We start from the raw sequence: 16,583 nt of genomic DNA, 5'->3' as shown, positions 1-16,583 counted from the left end.
GGGTGCGCGGAAAGAAAGAAAATACCTTTAATACCCCAATTATTGTAGAGACTTCGTCAACTATCGTAAAAAATGATACTTTAAAGCTTTGTAAGGCTTTTAACGTGAAGCATAAAGAGAAATTGAGGGCAAAGCATTTGGGCTTTCGTTCTGAAAACACGGAGAATACCCCTATATACGTGTCTGAACAACTGACAGCAAGGGCTTCCCGACTACACTTTCTAGCACGGGATCTAGTTAAATCAAAGTCTTACAAGTTCTGTTGGACTGCCTATGGAAAAGTCTACGTGCGTAAAGACGAAGGGTCTCCAATTATTACGAAAAAAAAAAACACGCACTCACGCCTTGTACTAATGTACTCCCTTGCGGGGTAGGCAGAGGTGCATTGCTGCACCCACTTTTCGCCAGAGTGTTATGTTAGTCCCAATGTAATAGGGGGCGGGCCTATTGCCATTTTACGGGCACATCCAAGACCTGAGAACAAATATCTGTGTTTAAACAAATATCTGCCCCAGCCGGGAATCGAACCCGGGACCATCGGCTCAGTAGTCAGGGTCACTAACCACTACGCCATTCGGTCGTCAATTATTATGATTAGAAGTGAAATACAAATTCAAAACCTCATTAATGGACAATGACTAATCTTGGCGCTTCTCGCCTTCTCTACGCATGCATTATTGTTATGTCAAGATTTTGTTACATATTTTTGCCATTATTACTTTTGCTTTATTATGTTAAGAGAAATACTTCATATGTACATATCACAATTACACATAAACACATCACATGTCATTCATCTCACACACATAAAATTCTTAATTGAATTGAAAAATGTTTTTATAATTTCACACACACACACAACTTTACACTTTCAACACAAATTAAGCTATGTCCAAATATACAGTTTCATAATATTATTAACTATGGTTTACTATCATGTACATAAATCAATTGTTTACGATCTCACTACATTAGAATTAAATAATGGATAATTCTTTATTAACGTTGAACGAAATAGACAACACAAACATTTCGAACTCAATTAAATGTGATATTCATGAGTTTACCAAACTTGTAGTTATAGGCAGTACGGACCTCACAATAATCTCACAAAACATACGAAGTATTTATCACAACTTTGACGATCTACAGGTAACTCTCTCTCTTTTGAAATTCGAAGCGGATATATTAATACTAACTGAGTGTAGATTAGACAAAAACAAACCCATTCCACATCTACCTAACTATACGTCTTTAGCTACCCAGAACAATATGAACCAAAACGATGGAGTAGCCATATATGTAAAAACCTCCCTCAGAGCTCTCGTGAATGAAATAAGATTAAAAGATGCTTCATGTATACAAATAAGTGTTCTTGGCTACGTTATATTAGGCATATATAGGTCTCCATCTAATTCGAACTCAACCAATTTTATTAATCATTTATCTCGCCATTTAGATACCCTTAAATCATATAAAAACATAAACATTTGTGGTGATATTAACATAAATTTGATTCCTAATGATAAAGAAAAATCTCTAGATTGCAGCAATAGACAAAATTATCTTAGTATGTTATCCTCTCACAAAATTCTGACCGGGCATAAATTTCCAACAAGAGAGAAAAATTGATTGGATCATGTAATGATAAAAATTGTCAAAAAACATATAGCTACAAACACTGTCGTTTTAAATACTACTGTTACAGACCATTTTATGACATTTTTCAGTTTGGTGAAACAAAAAACTAGAGTTAAGAGCTCGAAAACAGCTGAGTTCATCGATTATAATAAAACACTCACAGAACTGGTAAAAAAGAATTTATCGGATCTTTTGTTTCATGATGATCCACAATTGGTTATTGAACATCTAACAAACAAATTAATTGAATCATTAGAGAGTAGTAAAACAGTTAGATACTTGCCTAAATCCCAAAGAACAATCAAGCCTTGGATAACGCCAGGGATTCTACGATGTATTAAAAATAGGAACAAGATGCAACAAAAGCTAAAATTAGACAGTGAAAATAATGTAAAGATAATTACGTATAAAAGATACAGAAATTATTGCGGTAAACTTATAAAAAACTTAAAGCGTAAATATGAAAAAGAACAATTAGACATAAGCTCATAAAATCCAAGATCTCTATGGAAAGCCATAAATTCTATAACACATTTTAAATCAAACAAAACATACAATAATAATTTAATAAATGTAAAATCTTCTCCTGATGAATCCGTAAACTACGTTAACGACTTTTTTTCCTCCGTTGGGAAAAAACTTGCAGAAGATAGCTTCTCTACTATTCCAACACAATTTCATACACAAAATTGTCTGAACACAAGTGCTCATCAACTTTCCTCTTTTGTTCTTTTGGAGGCAGATGACCAGGAAGTGGAGATAATAATAAGTAATAGAGCCACTCAACCGAGCCATAACTTGAAACTTAAAATTCATCATTGTGATGTCAAAACAAATTGTAACTGCTAAATTATTGAAAGAGTAGCTTACACAAAATATCTGGGAGTGATCATAGATCAACGACTATCGTAGCATATGCACATAGAATACGTAAATGAGAGGATAAGGAAACTGGTTTGGATCTTCAAGACATTACGGCATGTTGCATCAAATAAATTAATTAAACAAATTTACCTAACATTAGCTCAGTCCGTAATAAGTTATTGTATAACAATATGGGGTGCGACACAAACTAAATTTCTCGAAGTCGAAAGGGGTCAGCGCTATCTGCTCAAAGTTATCCACTTCAAGAAACGTATTTTTTCCACAGAGGAACTTTACAAACTGTGTGAACTACTTTCTATACGTAAAATATATATACTAACTACAATTTTAAAACAACACAAAAATCTAACATTTAAGCCTTTACTATTAAATCGAAGGAGAAAAGGAAAAGTAGTATCTCAACCCTTCAGAAGAACTGAGTTTGCCAAGAGACAGTTCTCCACGCAAAGTGGTTACATTTATAATAAAATAAATACATTACCGGACATTTACCAAAACACATCACTTGAATGTAAAATAAAAGTTACAGACTGGCTAAAGACACAAAATTATGCAGATACTGAAAAAATCCTTAAATATATATCATAAAAATCTAAAATTACAAGTATTGGACATACTCATTCATCTATTTACATACACAACATAACACAACACAACACCCACACACACTCACATACACACACACACACACACACACACACACACACACACACACACACACACACACACACACACACACACACATATATCAGCATGATATTACAATATGTTAATATTCATCTAAGCATGTTTTTCTTTATATTTCTTACTAAGTTATAATCTTAAAGTTATTTTTACTCACTGTATTATTATTAAACACTAGATTATTGATATAATTAAGTACCTACTAGAGATATGGAAGAGCGGGGCCTCCTGTCACAGGTTATTACATAGCCTACTAGGCTGGTCTCAGCACTTGATTATAGATTGTGTAAACCATCATTGTTAATGAAATAAACATTATTTTTTTTTTGTACATTATTGTATATAGGTTTTATAATATAATAAATAAATATAATAAGATTTTTCCACTTTTATTCTCTTTTAACATTATATCATAGCACTTACGTCCACAGAAAGTCTCGAGTTTATTTTATGCATTATATTTTTGTGTTCCAATAGGAATATAACATAACGTTGAACCGAGACTTAACGTTGGTGTAAATGTGTAAGACAGAAATCTAAGACTGAAATAAGAGTAATCAGTACATACACTCGCACTTTTTTTTTTTACTATCGATCGATATCGATAAAAAATATCCGTAAGAAGTACATCACTATTTCAGCGGGGCTATGTTGGCAGTTTTGTACGTCATAATTTTTGTTTTGTTGGTACCGTGTGTTAGTACGCGTCTAATACAAGTCATTTTTTTCTTTTTTTCCCTTGTACTCCCATCTCTTAAAACGTAGTGTTCTTTACTCTATGGCACTGTACAAATGTACTCTGTGAACAAAACAAAACAACAAAAATGTCAGTTGTCATTGTCACTATAACGAAATACTCTGTGGAATTAATTATTGTTCAGAATAATAACAGATACACTTCTGACGACAATCTCAGAAGTCTAACGTCATGGGATGGAGTTTCATGGGGACCATGTCGACCATGTGCTAGCACGTCGTGGTCTATCGTCATCACGCACGTCATCGTTCGGATGTTGCATTCGTCGCTTCGGTCTATTATTCATCGAGAGTCTGAAGATCTCCGGCCACGTGCACTTATTCTGTGAAAGTAGAGGTTTGAGTTGACACTAATCACAGAACACATTTATGAATGAGTGACATGACATACATATGACATTTTAATTTTAAGTAAAAAAATTGTATCCCGAAATATTTTTTGGAGTCTAAAAAGTAAGCAAATCTGTATTATTTACTGTTCTATTTTATTATTTATTAGCTACATGAATAACTGAACAATTTGAGTGCCTACTTTCATAAAATTTTCGTCAGAAATCGATAGTTAGATGCATTTAAACGCAGCTTTATAAGGTCTAAAATGGCGTAAAAACACATTTTCTTAGGTATCACCACACCACCGTCACCACCCCGTTTGTTTTAGTAGTCCTCCACTAAAAATAATACTATTTTGTTCCTTCTCTTTAATTTGTGCAGTTCTGGTAACGTGAAGTTAAACATTCATTACATTTTGTAACAATTTAACCTGTCTTGTATGTAGTGAAATGAAGGAAGTGATTTTAGCTGTTATAACCTTCTTATGTAGCGTAATTTTAGTTTGTTTGTTTGTGTTGTTTTGTAAGTAGACCATTTTGCTTGTTTTTTATCATAATATCGTAAATAACTTGCGTTTAACATTTGATGTGATGTCTGTGAGTGTGTAATAAATAGTTTGTAAAATTCCTTTGTTCTTTGTTTCAGGTTGGTACATAGTGTGGAAGTGTTGCTTGTCGAAGTTTCGGTTCGTGCGGGAGCTGATCGGTGGCATGTCAGAGAGCCCCCCAGCCTCAGAAGTCAGACAACCCAACAAAGCTAGGAAAATCAGAAGAGAATAAACTTTGTTCACATCAAAACTAAGTGCTATAAAAGGTAATTATGCATACCTGCATGAGTGTAGTTGCACTGTAAGCAGACAGCAACTGATGTCTGATCTGTTGGACTAAGCTCCAATTTCTCCATAGTCGGTTAGATCGTAACCAGGGAATGGTTGATCAATTATGTCATCTCCATATTAAATTCTTGACAGATGTGTCAAAAGTCGAGCAATAATCCCTGGTTATGCTCTAACCCACTATGGTGAAATAGGCACTAATCCTCTCACCACAATGAAAAACCCTAGTTGAGCTGTGTTTGTGACCAACATGCTAAGAAGCCAGCATGGTGGACTAGGCCTAAAAACCCTTCCTTCACTCAAAGGAGACCTGTGCCCCAGCTATGGGGATGGGGATGGGGATGTGTGATGATGATGCTACGAAGATTAGCAAAGTACTGTGTTAAGCATTACAAATGAACAAAGTAGGGAGAGGTCTTAACATGGATGCCTCCAATTAACAACACTTTTAGGGTGGCAACAGAAACTAATCTTTGTTTTTTTGTATATTCCAGATCAAGATGAACATCCGCTGCGCCCGCCCGAGTGACCTGATGAACATGCAGCACTGCAACCTGCTGTGTCTGCCCGAGAACTACCAGATGAAGTACTACTTCTACCACGGCCTGTCCTGGCCACAGCTCAGCTATGTCGCTGAAGATCAAAAGGGGCAAATTGTTGGTATGTTTGCTTTGGTTTTGTTGTTGTGGAAAAGTTAGTTTGTAATGAGAAAATAAGTTCATAAGAACATACTTGACATACATCCAAAGAAACCCAAACATCTGTATTTTACAAATACTAACTATTCAACCCTCTTGTTTGAACATAATTTACATTATGTATGAGACACACAGGTCTCTGAGTCTAATGATGACACAGCATATCATTATATCAGACTGCTACCAAATTACTGTTAAATGTACTAACTTATTATCTTTCTGTTTCAGGTTATGTGCTTGCAAAGATGGAGGAGGATGGTGAGGACAACCGCCACGGACACATCACGTCTCTGGCCGTGAAGAGGTCGCACCGCCGTCTGGGGCTGGCTCAGAAACTCATGAACCAGGCTTCATTGGCTATGGTTGAATGCTTCCAGGTAATGACTGCTTATTTATTATTAAAAAAAGCAAACATGCATGAATGTAGTATAAGTTCTAATAGAACTACCTATAGGTCAGTCGTGTGAAGGCACCTGCTGACACCGAACGCGTCGATCGGCTTAAGCGATTCCGGTTTTGTTATACCTACACGATAATAAATTAGATTTGTCGTGCAACGCTATGCGACCGACAGGTGATGAGTGATAACGATGATGGTCAACCCACTGGAGGAGTAACTGATGGAGTAAGCAATCTAGCGGAGGAGGTAAACATGGAAGATAATTGTGAGAACACGGGAGAGAATGAGAGGGAGATGGAGACGGGATATCAGGCGGGAGGGAATAGACCAGGAAAAAGGGGAAGAGATCCAGATGAAAATGAACTGTGGACGGTGGTAGGCAGAAAGGGTAAAAGGTTCGCTCGAAGTCAAATTGAAGATGATTGTACTCGTATTTCTGAAGAGATAGTTGAAATATGTATGACGCATAAAGATCCATTGCCTAAACAAATTGGATTGGCAAGACTGTTTAAAAGTGAAAATATACAAGATATAATACGAGTTAAATATATTAACGCTTTCAAAGTGTTGATTCAATTTAACAAAGATCTGAGCGCGGAAAAGTTACTTAACTGTCAAAATTTATTAGAAAAAGGGTACAGGATACAACGGGCAATGGAAGTAAGTCGCTCATACGGAGTAATAAAAGAAATTGAAATAGACGTATCGGAGGAAGAAGTACTTAAAAGTCTATCCAGTGATATGGATATCATTGGGGTAAAAAGAATGAAACGAAGAAACACTGAAAGTGGGCTATGGGAGCCGAGCGAATTAATTCGTGTCTGTTTTAAAAGTTCATCACTTCCAGCTTACATTAACGTCCTAGGCTTAAGGACGAAAGTCGAGCGATATATGTTTCCCGTTACGCAATGCTCACGGTGCTGGAGATATGGCCACTTGATGAAAACATGTCCGTCTATAAGAGTAATTTGTCCAAAATGCGGGGAGCATCATGCCAATTGCGACAAAACGCGGTTTAAATGTGTTAATTGCAACGGTACACATATGGCCTTGGCGAAACAATGTCCAGCATTCATAAGAGAGAGAAGACTGCGTGAAATAATGTCCGAATACAATTGCACCTACCGTAAAGCTTTGTTAATATATGTGCCGCCTAGTCCGCCTATACCTAAAGAAAATACTTATATTACAAATAATACCGAAGCCGTCACGAGTATGGGATCAAGAGGTAAAAGTGATAGAAGAACATACTCTCAAGTTCTAAGTCAAATTACTGAGGCGACTCCTATACCCGATACCTACAATAATGCGATAAGCGAGAGCCTTGTCACCTGCGGCGGCGACCGGCCGACTGACCCCCACCACCAGCGCCGCGCGCTCTCGGATAGTGATAACGAGGGCAGGGCTTCTCAACCATGCGCCCATCAACAAACCAAAGACCGAACGAAAAAAACTAAGAAAAGTAAGAACAAACCCAACTACTTTATGAACTGGACGCTCACAGATTCGGAAAGTTGTTCTACTTTACCAGAACAACGAGAAAATACCGTAGAAGAACAGATAAAATGTGAAACATTTCGTGAATTACTTGCGAAACTCAAGGAAATTATATTCTCTCAGCGGAACAGTAAGGGCAACAAGACTACGAAGTGTATTAAATTAGTGTGCGACTGGCTGTTATCATGTGTTCTAAAACTAATTGCAGAGTGGCCAATATTATCTTTTTTCTTTAAAAAAAATGGGGAAGACTAAATTAAATATTTTACAGTGGAATGCACAAAGCTTACGCCCCAAATCAATAACTTTTGACCAATTGCTTGCCCAAGAAAAGATTCATATAGCCATTTTAAGTGAGACTTGGCTAGAGCCGGACAGCAGGTTGCGAATCCCTGGCTACAATATCTTTCGTCAAGACCGATCTGACTCATATGGCGGCGTAGCAATACTTGTGCATTATTCAATAAAATGCCAACTGATACCAATTCACATGAATAATTCGGGAATTGAAATAATTCACGTAAAATGTTTTAATTGCAATTATATAGAAAATATTGTATCTATCTACTGTCCATCAAGTGTACACACGAGTCAAGCTGATTGGGACCAATTATTTTCTTTATATCGTTACAAAACTATCATCGCTGGAGACTTTAACGGACATCATTTAACATGGTCATACAAGTCAGATACCAGAGGGGTACAAATTTATGACTCATTTATGGATTATAATTATGTTACGTTGAATGACGGCTCGCCGACTAGACTCAAGCTGGTCAACGGGAGGTTACAGAGCTCGGCACCGGACATTACCCTGGTCTCAGCTGATATAGCAATAAAATTTAACTGGGCGACTACAACTGAATCCTTAGGTAGTGACCACCTAATAATAAAAATCGTTACAGAGTACGATGATTGGCCCAAAAACGTAAAAAAAAGAAACTATAAATTAGCTGACTGGAAAAGCTATAGAGACCATGTTACTGAGACCATTAGCGATACACATTTTCCAGAAAACCCCCAAGATGCATATGACCGATTCATACAAATCATAAATGAAGCTGCAGATAAAACCATTCCGACCATTAAAGTATGTCAAAATCCCCAACAAAAGGGTTTCAAACCCAAACCATTCTGGAACCCGGAACTGTCAAGAGCTGTAGCTGAAAGGCGACTTGCGCTATCAAAATTCAGACGCAATCCTACCCCTGACAATTACAATGTGCTACAACAAAAAATATCGGTGGCGCAACGGCTCATTCGTAATGCTAAAATTAAATCATGGAAATCATTTTGTGATAAAATCGATAGTGTAACTTCCGCCAGTGAAATGTGGCGTAGTATGAAATGGTTAAAGGGGTTTAAAACCCCTCGAACATACATCGATAAAGAAAAGACTGAGATACTTTTGCATAACTTGGCCCCAGACTACGTTACAGACACTACACCCTTGTTCAATTCTGTCAACGATCAGCTGACATCGCAGATTTCGGTACAGGAACTAGAGAAGGCAATCAAGAGTAAGGACACGGCCCCAGGCTTAGATAATATTTCATTTTCGATGATAAAGCAACTACCTGATGTTGGTAAGTCCGTTCTTTTATCCTTGTTTAATTCCTTTTTCAGTAACAGTTTTGTACCTAACCAATGGAGGAAAGTCGATATTGTCCCTATACCGAAATCTACAGATGTTCCTAGCCCTAATCCCGCTATTCGACCGATATCACTATTATCGTGCCCCTGTAAAATATTCCATACTATTATTACAAATAGACTCGAGTGGTATTTAGAAAAAGGTCATATGTTTTCAGATAATACTTTTGGATTCAGAAAGGCGAAATCGTGTTTAGATAGTTTAACTCAACTTATCACTAGAATTCAAATAGGGTTTTCTAAGAATAGTATTACATTGGGTTGTTTCGTCGATATTGACAATGCATATAATAATGTTTGTATAACCAATATGTTGCAAACGTTGGACAGTTTAGGGGTGGGAGCTACTATATGCAAGTACCTTTGGAATTATTTATCTGAAAGATGGTTAACTATACAAAGTGTTGAACCGGGACACCCACGAAGATCAAGCCGGGGGCTGGCCCAGGGTGACCCCATGTCCCCTTTGCTGTTCAACGTGGCAACTATTAGTATTTGTAGAACTATAGTTAACGTTTGCATTTCTCAATACGCAGATGACTTCGTTTTATACATAACAAGTAAACATGTTGGTCAAGCCATATTAGAAATGCAAACTGCCTTAGATGTTTTAAACTGTCTTATTCGTGATATGGGATTAGAAATTTCAAATAGAAAGACCAAAGTTTGCCTGTTTAGTCGAGGTTTTAGAAGAAATAATGTTAATTTAACAATTAATGGCCAAACATTGGATTTGGTTGACAATGTTAAATATTTAGGATTGTGGCTGGATTCCTCCTTAAGGTGGGGGAGACATGTTAATGAGGTATACCAAAAAACTCTTAGATTTTTGAATATTCTGAAGGTTTTGTCAGGGTCATCTTGGGGGATACATCCTAAACACATAAGACGCCTTTATATTTCCATTATTCGGAGTCGTCTAGATTACAGCAGCTTTTTGTATGATACCAGTTGCAATAGTCACCTAAATAAATTAGTCACAGTACAAAATCAGGCTATGAGAGTCATTGGGGGATTCATTAAAAGTACGCCCATACATGTAATGGAGAGTGAGCTGTGCCTTCAACCCTTACATTTAAGAAGGTTTTTCTTGGCAGGTAAATTCTGGCTGAAAGCTAAATCTGTTGGTAATAATGTGTGTATTCAATTAATAACTACTTTAAAAGACTTAACTTTAAATAGATATTGGGCAACAAAGAAAATACCTATCTTAGTGCAACTTAATAACATCTTTAGTGAAATCACAATATATTCAAGTCCCGTTCTAGAAATGTATACCTTAGACACTTGGGTAACAAATATTGATTTAAATGATATTATTAGACTGAGGGTTGAAGACATAGATCAGTCTAAAAGAGCACTTTCATCTGTATATATGAAGGAAAAGTGTAATTATATGTTACATACTAAATACGAACGTTTTTATAAGATGTACACAGATGGATCGAAGGAAGGGAGCAATGTCGGTTGTGCATTCCTGGACCCTCAGATAAGAGTTGGCGTAAAATTTAGTATAGATTGCGCAACATCAATAATGAATGCCGAACTGCAAGCCATCTCGGAGTGTTTGTCATACATAGAAACTATAGATTTCGACTCGTTTGTTGTATTAACAGACTCCAGGAGTGCACTACAACACTTGGCTCGGTGTACCTCGATCTGTCGAGGAATACCGATAGCCTATATAATAATTAGCTCAATTGCGAAACTGAGATTTAATAATAAAAACATTGTCCTCCAATGGATTCCTTCACATGTCGGTATCACGGGTAACGAAGAGGTGGACGTATTAGCAAAACAGGCATTGTCAGATGGGTTACCATTGCCTTGTCTCTCTCTGTATTCAGATCATATACACACACTAAAAGAGGAATGCTACAAGTTATGGAAAGAGCACTTCGATAGAAGATCGGTAGAGAAAGGCATATGGTATAAGACGGTTCAATGCAGCCCACTTCGTTACCCGTGGTTCGATAGTAACTCCATTAATTTGTCAAGACGTTTAGTTGTAACAGCAATGAGGCTACGTTCCGGACACATTCCATTGAATAAATTTGCTTTTTTGATGAAAAAATCCCACTCACCTAACTGTATTGAGTGTGGCATGATAGAAGATGTGTACCACATATTGATGGAGTGTGTCCGGAATGAGGCAGTAAGAAGAGACATAACGTATAAGTACCCTAGCCTGAAGGAATTTGGTGGATGCAATAGTGCTCTGACTTCCCCTTTGTCGGGGGAGGCTATTGAACTGTATAAATTAGCAATTACGGGTATTCGTTTAAGAGAAAGTTTGTAATAATTAATTAGTAAATATGTAATGTGTTTATAATAGGGTGACATGGTCACTTTGTGTACCAAACCCTTAAAATAAAGATTAAAAAAAAAAAAAAAAAACTACCTATAGGTATGAACTCAATGAATGTTGAATCAATGTTGAAAAAAATACTATGTATTTTATAAATTTTTCTAATAACCAATTGTAAATTTACAGGCGAAATATGTGTCGCTCCACGTGAGGAAGAGCAATAGAGCAGCCCTGAACCTGTACACCAACTCCCTCGGCTTCAAGATCCTCGAGATCGAGCCCAAGTACTACGCGGACGGCGAGGACGCATACTCCATGATGCGCGACCTCAGCTCCTTCGCGGAGAAGCCCGAGCCACCACCTTCTACTGACGCTCTGGAGATCAAGTCTGATTCCTATGTCATTTCTCAATGTTGATCTTAGTGTGTAAATAAATAAGGCTTTCGAACTATATACTTGTTTTTTTTTTGTTGGGTTGCATTTGATTCCAATTTCAGTTTAAGCTAAGCGAAGATGTGAAATTTATCATATTATCATGTTTATTAAATATACAGGCATTCTAAAGTTCAATGTTTTATGATAAACAGGTTGGATATGGTCAAGTGTTGCCCTATCAAAAACAAACCATTATCTCAAATGCAGGCTCTGCATGCTTAGTAATGATCCTTAAATGTATTGCATTTATGTTATGTAATATTATCTTTGGGCGGGTCGATTTTGAAATTAATATTATGTAGCAATCCATGCGGTGGTAGCTCAGTCAGAAGGGCTAGTACGGGGCGCATTTAAGACGTGACAAAAGTTATGCATCGCCGTCACTCACATCGCGCAGCCTCAAGAGTGAGCGATACGGAGAACTTTTGTCACGTCTCATTAGCGCCCTGTGCTACAGGGCCAGATAAGCACCCGCTTCTCACGCCAGAGATGCGGGTTCGAATCCCGGCGCTGACATGTACCAATGAGTTCTTTGAATTTCAGTACAATGTATACCATCAGAAGGAAAACATCGTGAGGAAACCTGCATATCTAGATTTAGCACATCTAGATAGAACCCACCCGCAGTGGACCAGTGGTGGGAAAATGTCCAAGCTTAGGAAGGCAGTTTAGACCTTGGGGATATGCATAAAGGTTCCATTCGAGAGAGAGGTGCTGGTACTTACACCAACATAGACAATAGACTAGAATGTAGCAATCCATCATTGATACTTATTTGGGGTTCATACTGAACATATTTTTCAGTTGAAAAATATGTTCAGTAAAAGATAGAAAGCTTGTGAGAAAACATAACTAAGATCTCTGCATTGCTAAACCATTTCATGCTGTAATCCCATCTATGCAGTTATATTGCAGTTTTCACTCAATGTGTTGAGTTTCTAAAGTTCTAAAGTAAGTTTCTAAGTTCTAAAGATTTTGATAGAATCTATTTCAACTGCCAATGGTATGCTTCTCCTATTTTGGGTCTAATTGAAATCTTAAAACAAAGTTATCTATTCAAAAAGTCCTTATAATTAAATACCTAAAGTACAGTAACTTGTATATTATATTCAAGAAATTTGTAAAATATCAATCCTCCTCCTCATACAGATGTTGTAACTTGAGTTCAGCATTTTTGATCTTGTCTGCACTATTTTTGGGCTCTTTCACTAGCCTTTCCTTTTTAATTTTCTTCTGTGCGGCACCAACAACATATTCAGGCATAATCATTTTGTTGCTTTTAAAAACTATTTTCTCTTCTTCTTCTGGCTGTTCTTTCTTCACTCGAGCAGAGATGCAGAAGGTAGGCTTTTTGAAGACTGCATCATCGGCTGAATCTTCCTCCATTTTGATTTCATTGGCTTGTCTGTCCTCCATCTCTCGGATGAGTGCAAGCGCGGTGCTGGTGTTGGAGGCATCTGACATTTGGTCTGATGTGACATCAGCAAGTGAGTAGTAAACATAGCCCTTGGGATTCTTTATGTGATCAGGCACAGTCTTGGGGCGCAGACACTGGCGTAAAGACGCCTCAGGCCTTTTGAATATGCTCTCTCGATTTCTGAACTGTTTCATGTCATGTTTTATCTTCTTGTATGTTCGTCTGTCAATGACACCGTAGTCGTTTGGGGTTTCTGCCTTGTTGGTCTTAGAGAAGCTGTATTGTTCTTCTGCTGCCTCTAGTGTTTGGAACAGACTTTTTTGCCTTTCGTGGAATGAAGACATCGTGTACGACGATTGTTGGACAGTGGACTCAGATAGATGTTATGGTAGGTTAAATGTTTTGATTATTGTCATATGCATAAACAAGCAGTTTTTCTTTATATACGAATAATTATAACAATAGATGAAAAATATTAATTTGCGAAATCCACAACATAACATTTACCACAGATTATGCCATTTGTCATTTTTGACATGAGCACTGTATAAGTGGTCTGTGGCAAGGGGTTTACCTCAGAAAAAGTACTAAAGAAAATGTAGTTATTCTGAGATTAAATTTTTACCTCACCAGCCAATCTTAAATCAGTGGATGCTGCTGATCATGTATCTTGAGTTCAGGTTATAGGTTCAGGTTCATAGATTCTTGCAGCCTTGGAGGTAAGTAACTCGTAAGAGAACTCAAGTAACCAACACAGCTCAATCTGCAAGTTCAAGTGGCAGTGGGCCTGCCATATATCTACCTAATTGTACCTATACAGTACCTATACCTATGCCCAAGAACCGATGACCGAGTACAGCAAGCCACTGCAGGCTACGAACTGGCAACTGGCAAGGTCGATTACACCTAGTTAACGAGTACAGTGGCGAGTCAGTGTCCTCGGCCGAGCACTCGGTCACTGGTCATTGGTCGAGGATCGGCCGAGGATATTGTCTCACCACTGTACTCGTTAGGTGTAATCGACCCATTAGCTTGAGATGCCTTATTGCCCGCTGAACCGATACTATAACCTTAGACAAGTAGCCTGTACTGGCTGGATGAGGAAGGCCAAGGACAGAGTACTTATTGTGGTACTCCCCAGAAGGGGCCAAAGCCCAGCTGGGATGATTACGGGCTAATAATAATAAATAATAGTAATAATAATAAAATGTTTATTTATTTGCACAAAAAACATGTGTTTTTTAATTTTACTTAAAATTAACAAGTGTTAATTTTACATATTAACACTTGTTAATAAGTAAAATTACGATCTTATTTTACAAAACAAAAGTATTTTTGCGCACATCTTACATTTAAAATCATAAAATGAACAGGGGCTCCCGAACTAGGCTTTGTCCGTATCTCGGGGTACCGTTAAAAATCAAAGAAGACGATGATAGTTAAGAAACTTCTAAGTTATACTTGCTAGATTATCCCACCCTTCTCTGAAACGACCATCGAATTTATCCCTTTTCTTCCATCAGAGAACCTATACTATTTGTTTATGTATACAGTTCGACATTGCTGATGGTAATGCGTCGACTCGGCACAGAGAAGTCGCGGTACCCAAGTAAACCTATAAGTACTTACCTAAGTACCTATAGGTACTTCTACGAAACAAAAAGAGGGTTATTAATCAAAATATAACAGAAAAAACTACCTAAAGTAGTAACTACGTTTACCTAATTGCATATCGGCCATTCTCTCCGGAAAGCCTTAGCCGTACCTGACCGGAAAACCGGAAATGTTTGGCGGCCTTATTTGTTTATTATCCAACATAACAAATTAAATAACACCACTAATAGAGTTTTATAATATTATATACCTACTGTGTTCATTGACAATGTTAACCTCAATAGCAAGGTACCTCGCTAACCGTTCACTGGGTCACCACTTTACTTACTGAGTTGACAACTTCTCATCACCGTTTAAGATGATGTCACACACACACAAAACATGTAGGTACTTTTGTAACCTGTATAATTACCTAGTTTAAGTTCTAGTTCTAATAAATTACTATATTTTAAGTTAACATGGTAAAATCCATTAATGGCCTTAGGTATTTATAAACAATGTTAGCAAACTATGTTAATTAAGATGCTGTAGATTTCTGTTAATAAATAAAATAAAAATAAATAAATAAAAATATTTGTCTTGTATATAGTTATTAAGAAAATGTCCAATAAATGAATAACTAATATACACTCACGAGCAATGGTAAAGTTCCACCAGCTTCCAGTTAGTTGTTCCAGTAGGACCAAGGGCCCTTAGGGTGTTAACCTACTGAAAATGACTCTAAAAGACGAGACGCAGCTATAGACCTTATATATATACAACCTTAAGTAAACACTGAGTAGGTACAGGCATTATTTAATTTTGTCCTCGCATCCAGTGTTACAATTTAACTTAACAAGTTATTAGTAACTATCTAGTATGCCAATATAAGCCTTAAACGTCAGAAATAAAGGCGATAAAGAGGCGGCCACTTGCAACTTGCATGAGTCACTGTGATACAATTATTGTATTGTTTGTTACGATGTTGTACGTGCTCTGACGATAGCGTTGTTATACGCACCGCTCACTTTACTTTGATTAATTATAATTTATTATTTTGGCTGCCTACATTAAAGGTCCACTTTGCCGGGCCACTTATTCCTAACGTAAGTTATGAACTAAAGAAAGTTATATACCTATGTTGATCACAAACAGGTACGATTCTCAGCCAAAACCAATATATATTTTTAAGAAAATCGACACGAAATCTGCAATATTATAATGCCCTTGGTTAAGTAGGTAACTACATTGGGATTAAGATAACAGAATCGAAAAGGTGCCTTGTTTACTCTATGTTATAACTGTCCTTCTATTAGTAAGTAGGTCAAAATTAAGTAAGCATTTAAGTAAGTACTAACTACGGCTACCTGCAACTCACTATGTACTAAACTAACTATCCCTCGTAACAACATAATCTGAAACCAGTTGATGAATCCATTGACTTTGAA

At 37.1% G+C, this 16,583-nt stretch overlaps 2 protein-coding genes across 4 annotated transcripts; one reads left to right on the top strand and one right to left on the bottom strand.

The window, feature by feature from the left end:
* The first annotated feature begins 4,273 nt into the window (after positions 1 to 4,273).
* LOC105393984 (N-alpha-acetyltransferase 10) lies at positions 4,274 to 12,143 on the top strand. Of its 3 annotated transcripts, none has more exons than XM_048631675.1 (5): positions 4,274 to 4,419; positions 4,945 to 5,112; positions 5,629 to 5,794; positions 6,061 to 6,209; positions 11,877 to 12,143. In XM_048631675.1, exons 3-5 carry the CDS (start codon positions 5,635 to 5,637, stop codon positions 12,105 to 12,107), a joined length of 540 nt encoding a protein of 179 aa, XP_048487632.1. In that variant the 5' UTR covers positions 4,274 to 4,419; positions 4,945 to 5,112; positions 5,629 to 5,634; the 3' UTR covers positions 12,108 to 12,143. The 3 variants fall into 3 exon arrangements, with proteins under 3 accessions (XP_048487632.1, XP_048487633.1, XP_048487634.1); XM_048631676.1 differs by lacking the exon at positions 4,274 to 4,419 and adding an exon at positions 4,448 to 4,821; XM_048631677.1 differs by lacking the exon at positions 4,274 to 4,419 and adding an exon at positions 4,568 to 4,685.
* A 1,033-nt stretch (positions 12,144 to 13,176) lies between these two features.
* Positions 13,177 to 14,048, bottom strand: LOC105393983. Its single transcript, XM_011565812.3, has one exon. The coding sequence runs from the start codon at positions 13,884 to 13,886 to the stop codon at positions 13,254 to 13,256; it is 633 nt and encodes a 210-aa protein (XP_011564114.1). The 5' UTR covers positions 13,887 to 14,048; the 3' UTR covers positions 13,177 to 13,253.
* Positions 14,049 to 16,583: the final 2,535 nt, after the last annotated feature.

The sequence above is a fragment of the Plutella xylostella genome, chromosome 29, assembly GCF_932276165.1.
Source record: "Plutella xylostella chromosome 29, ilPluXylo3.1, whole genome shotgun sequence".
Classification (NCBI taxonomy): Eukaryota; Metazoa; Arthropoda; class Insecta; order Lepidoptera; family Plutellidae; genus Plutella; species Plutella xylostella.
This window is presented reverse-complemented; position numbering and strand designations above follow the sequence as displayed.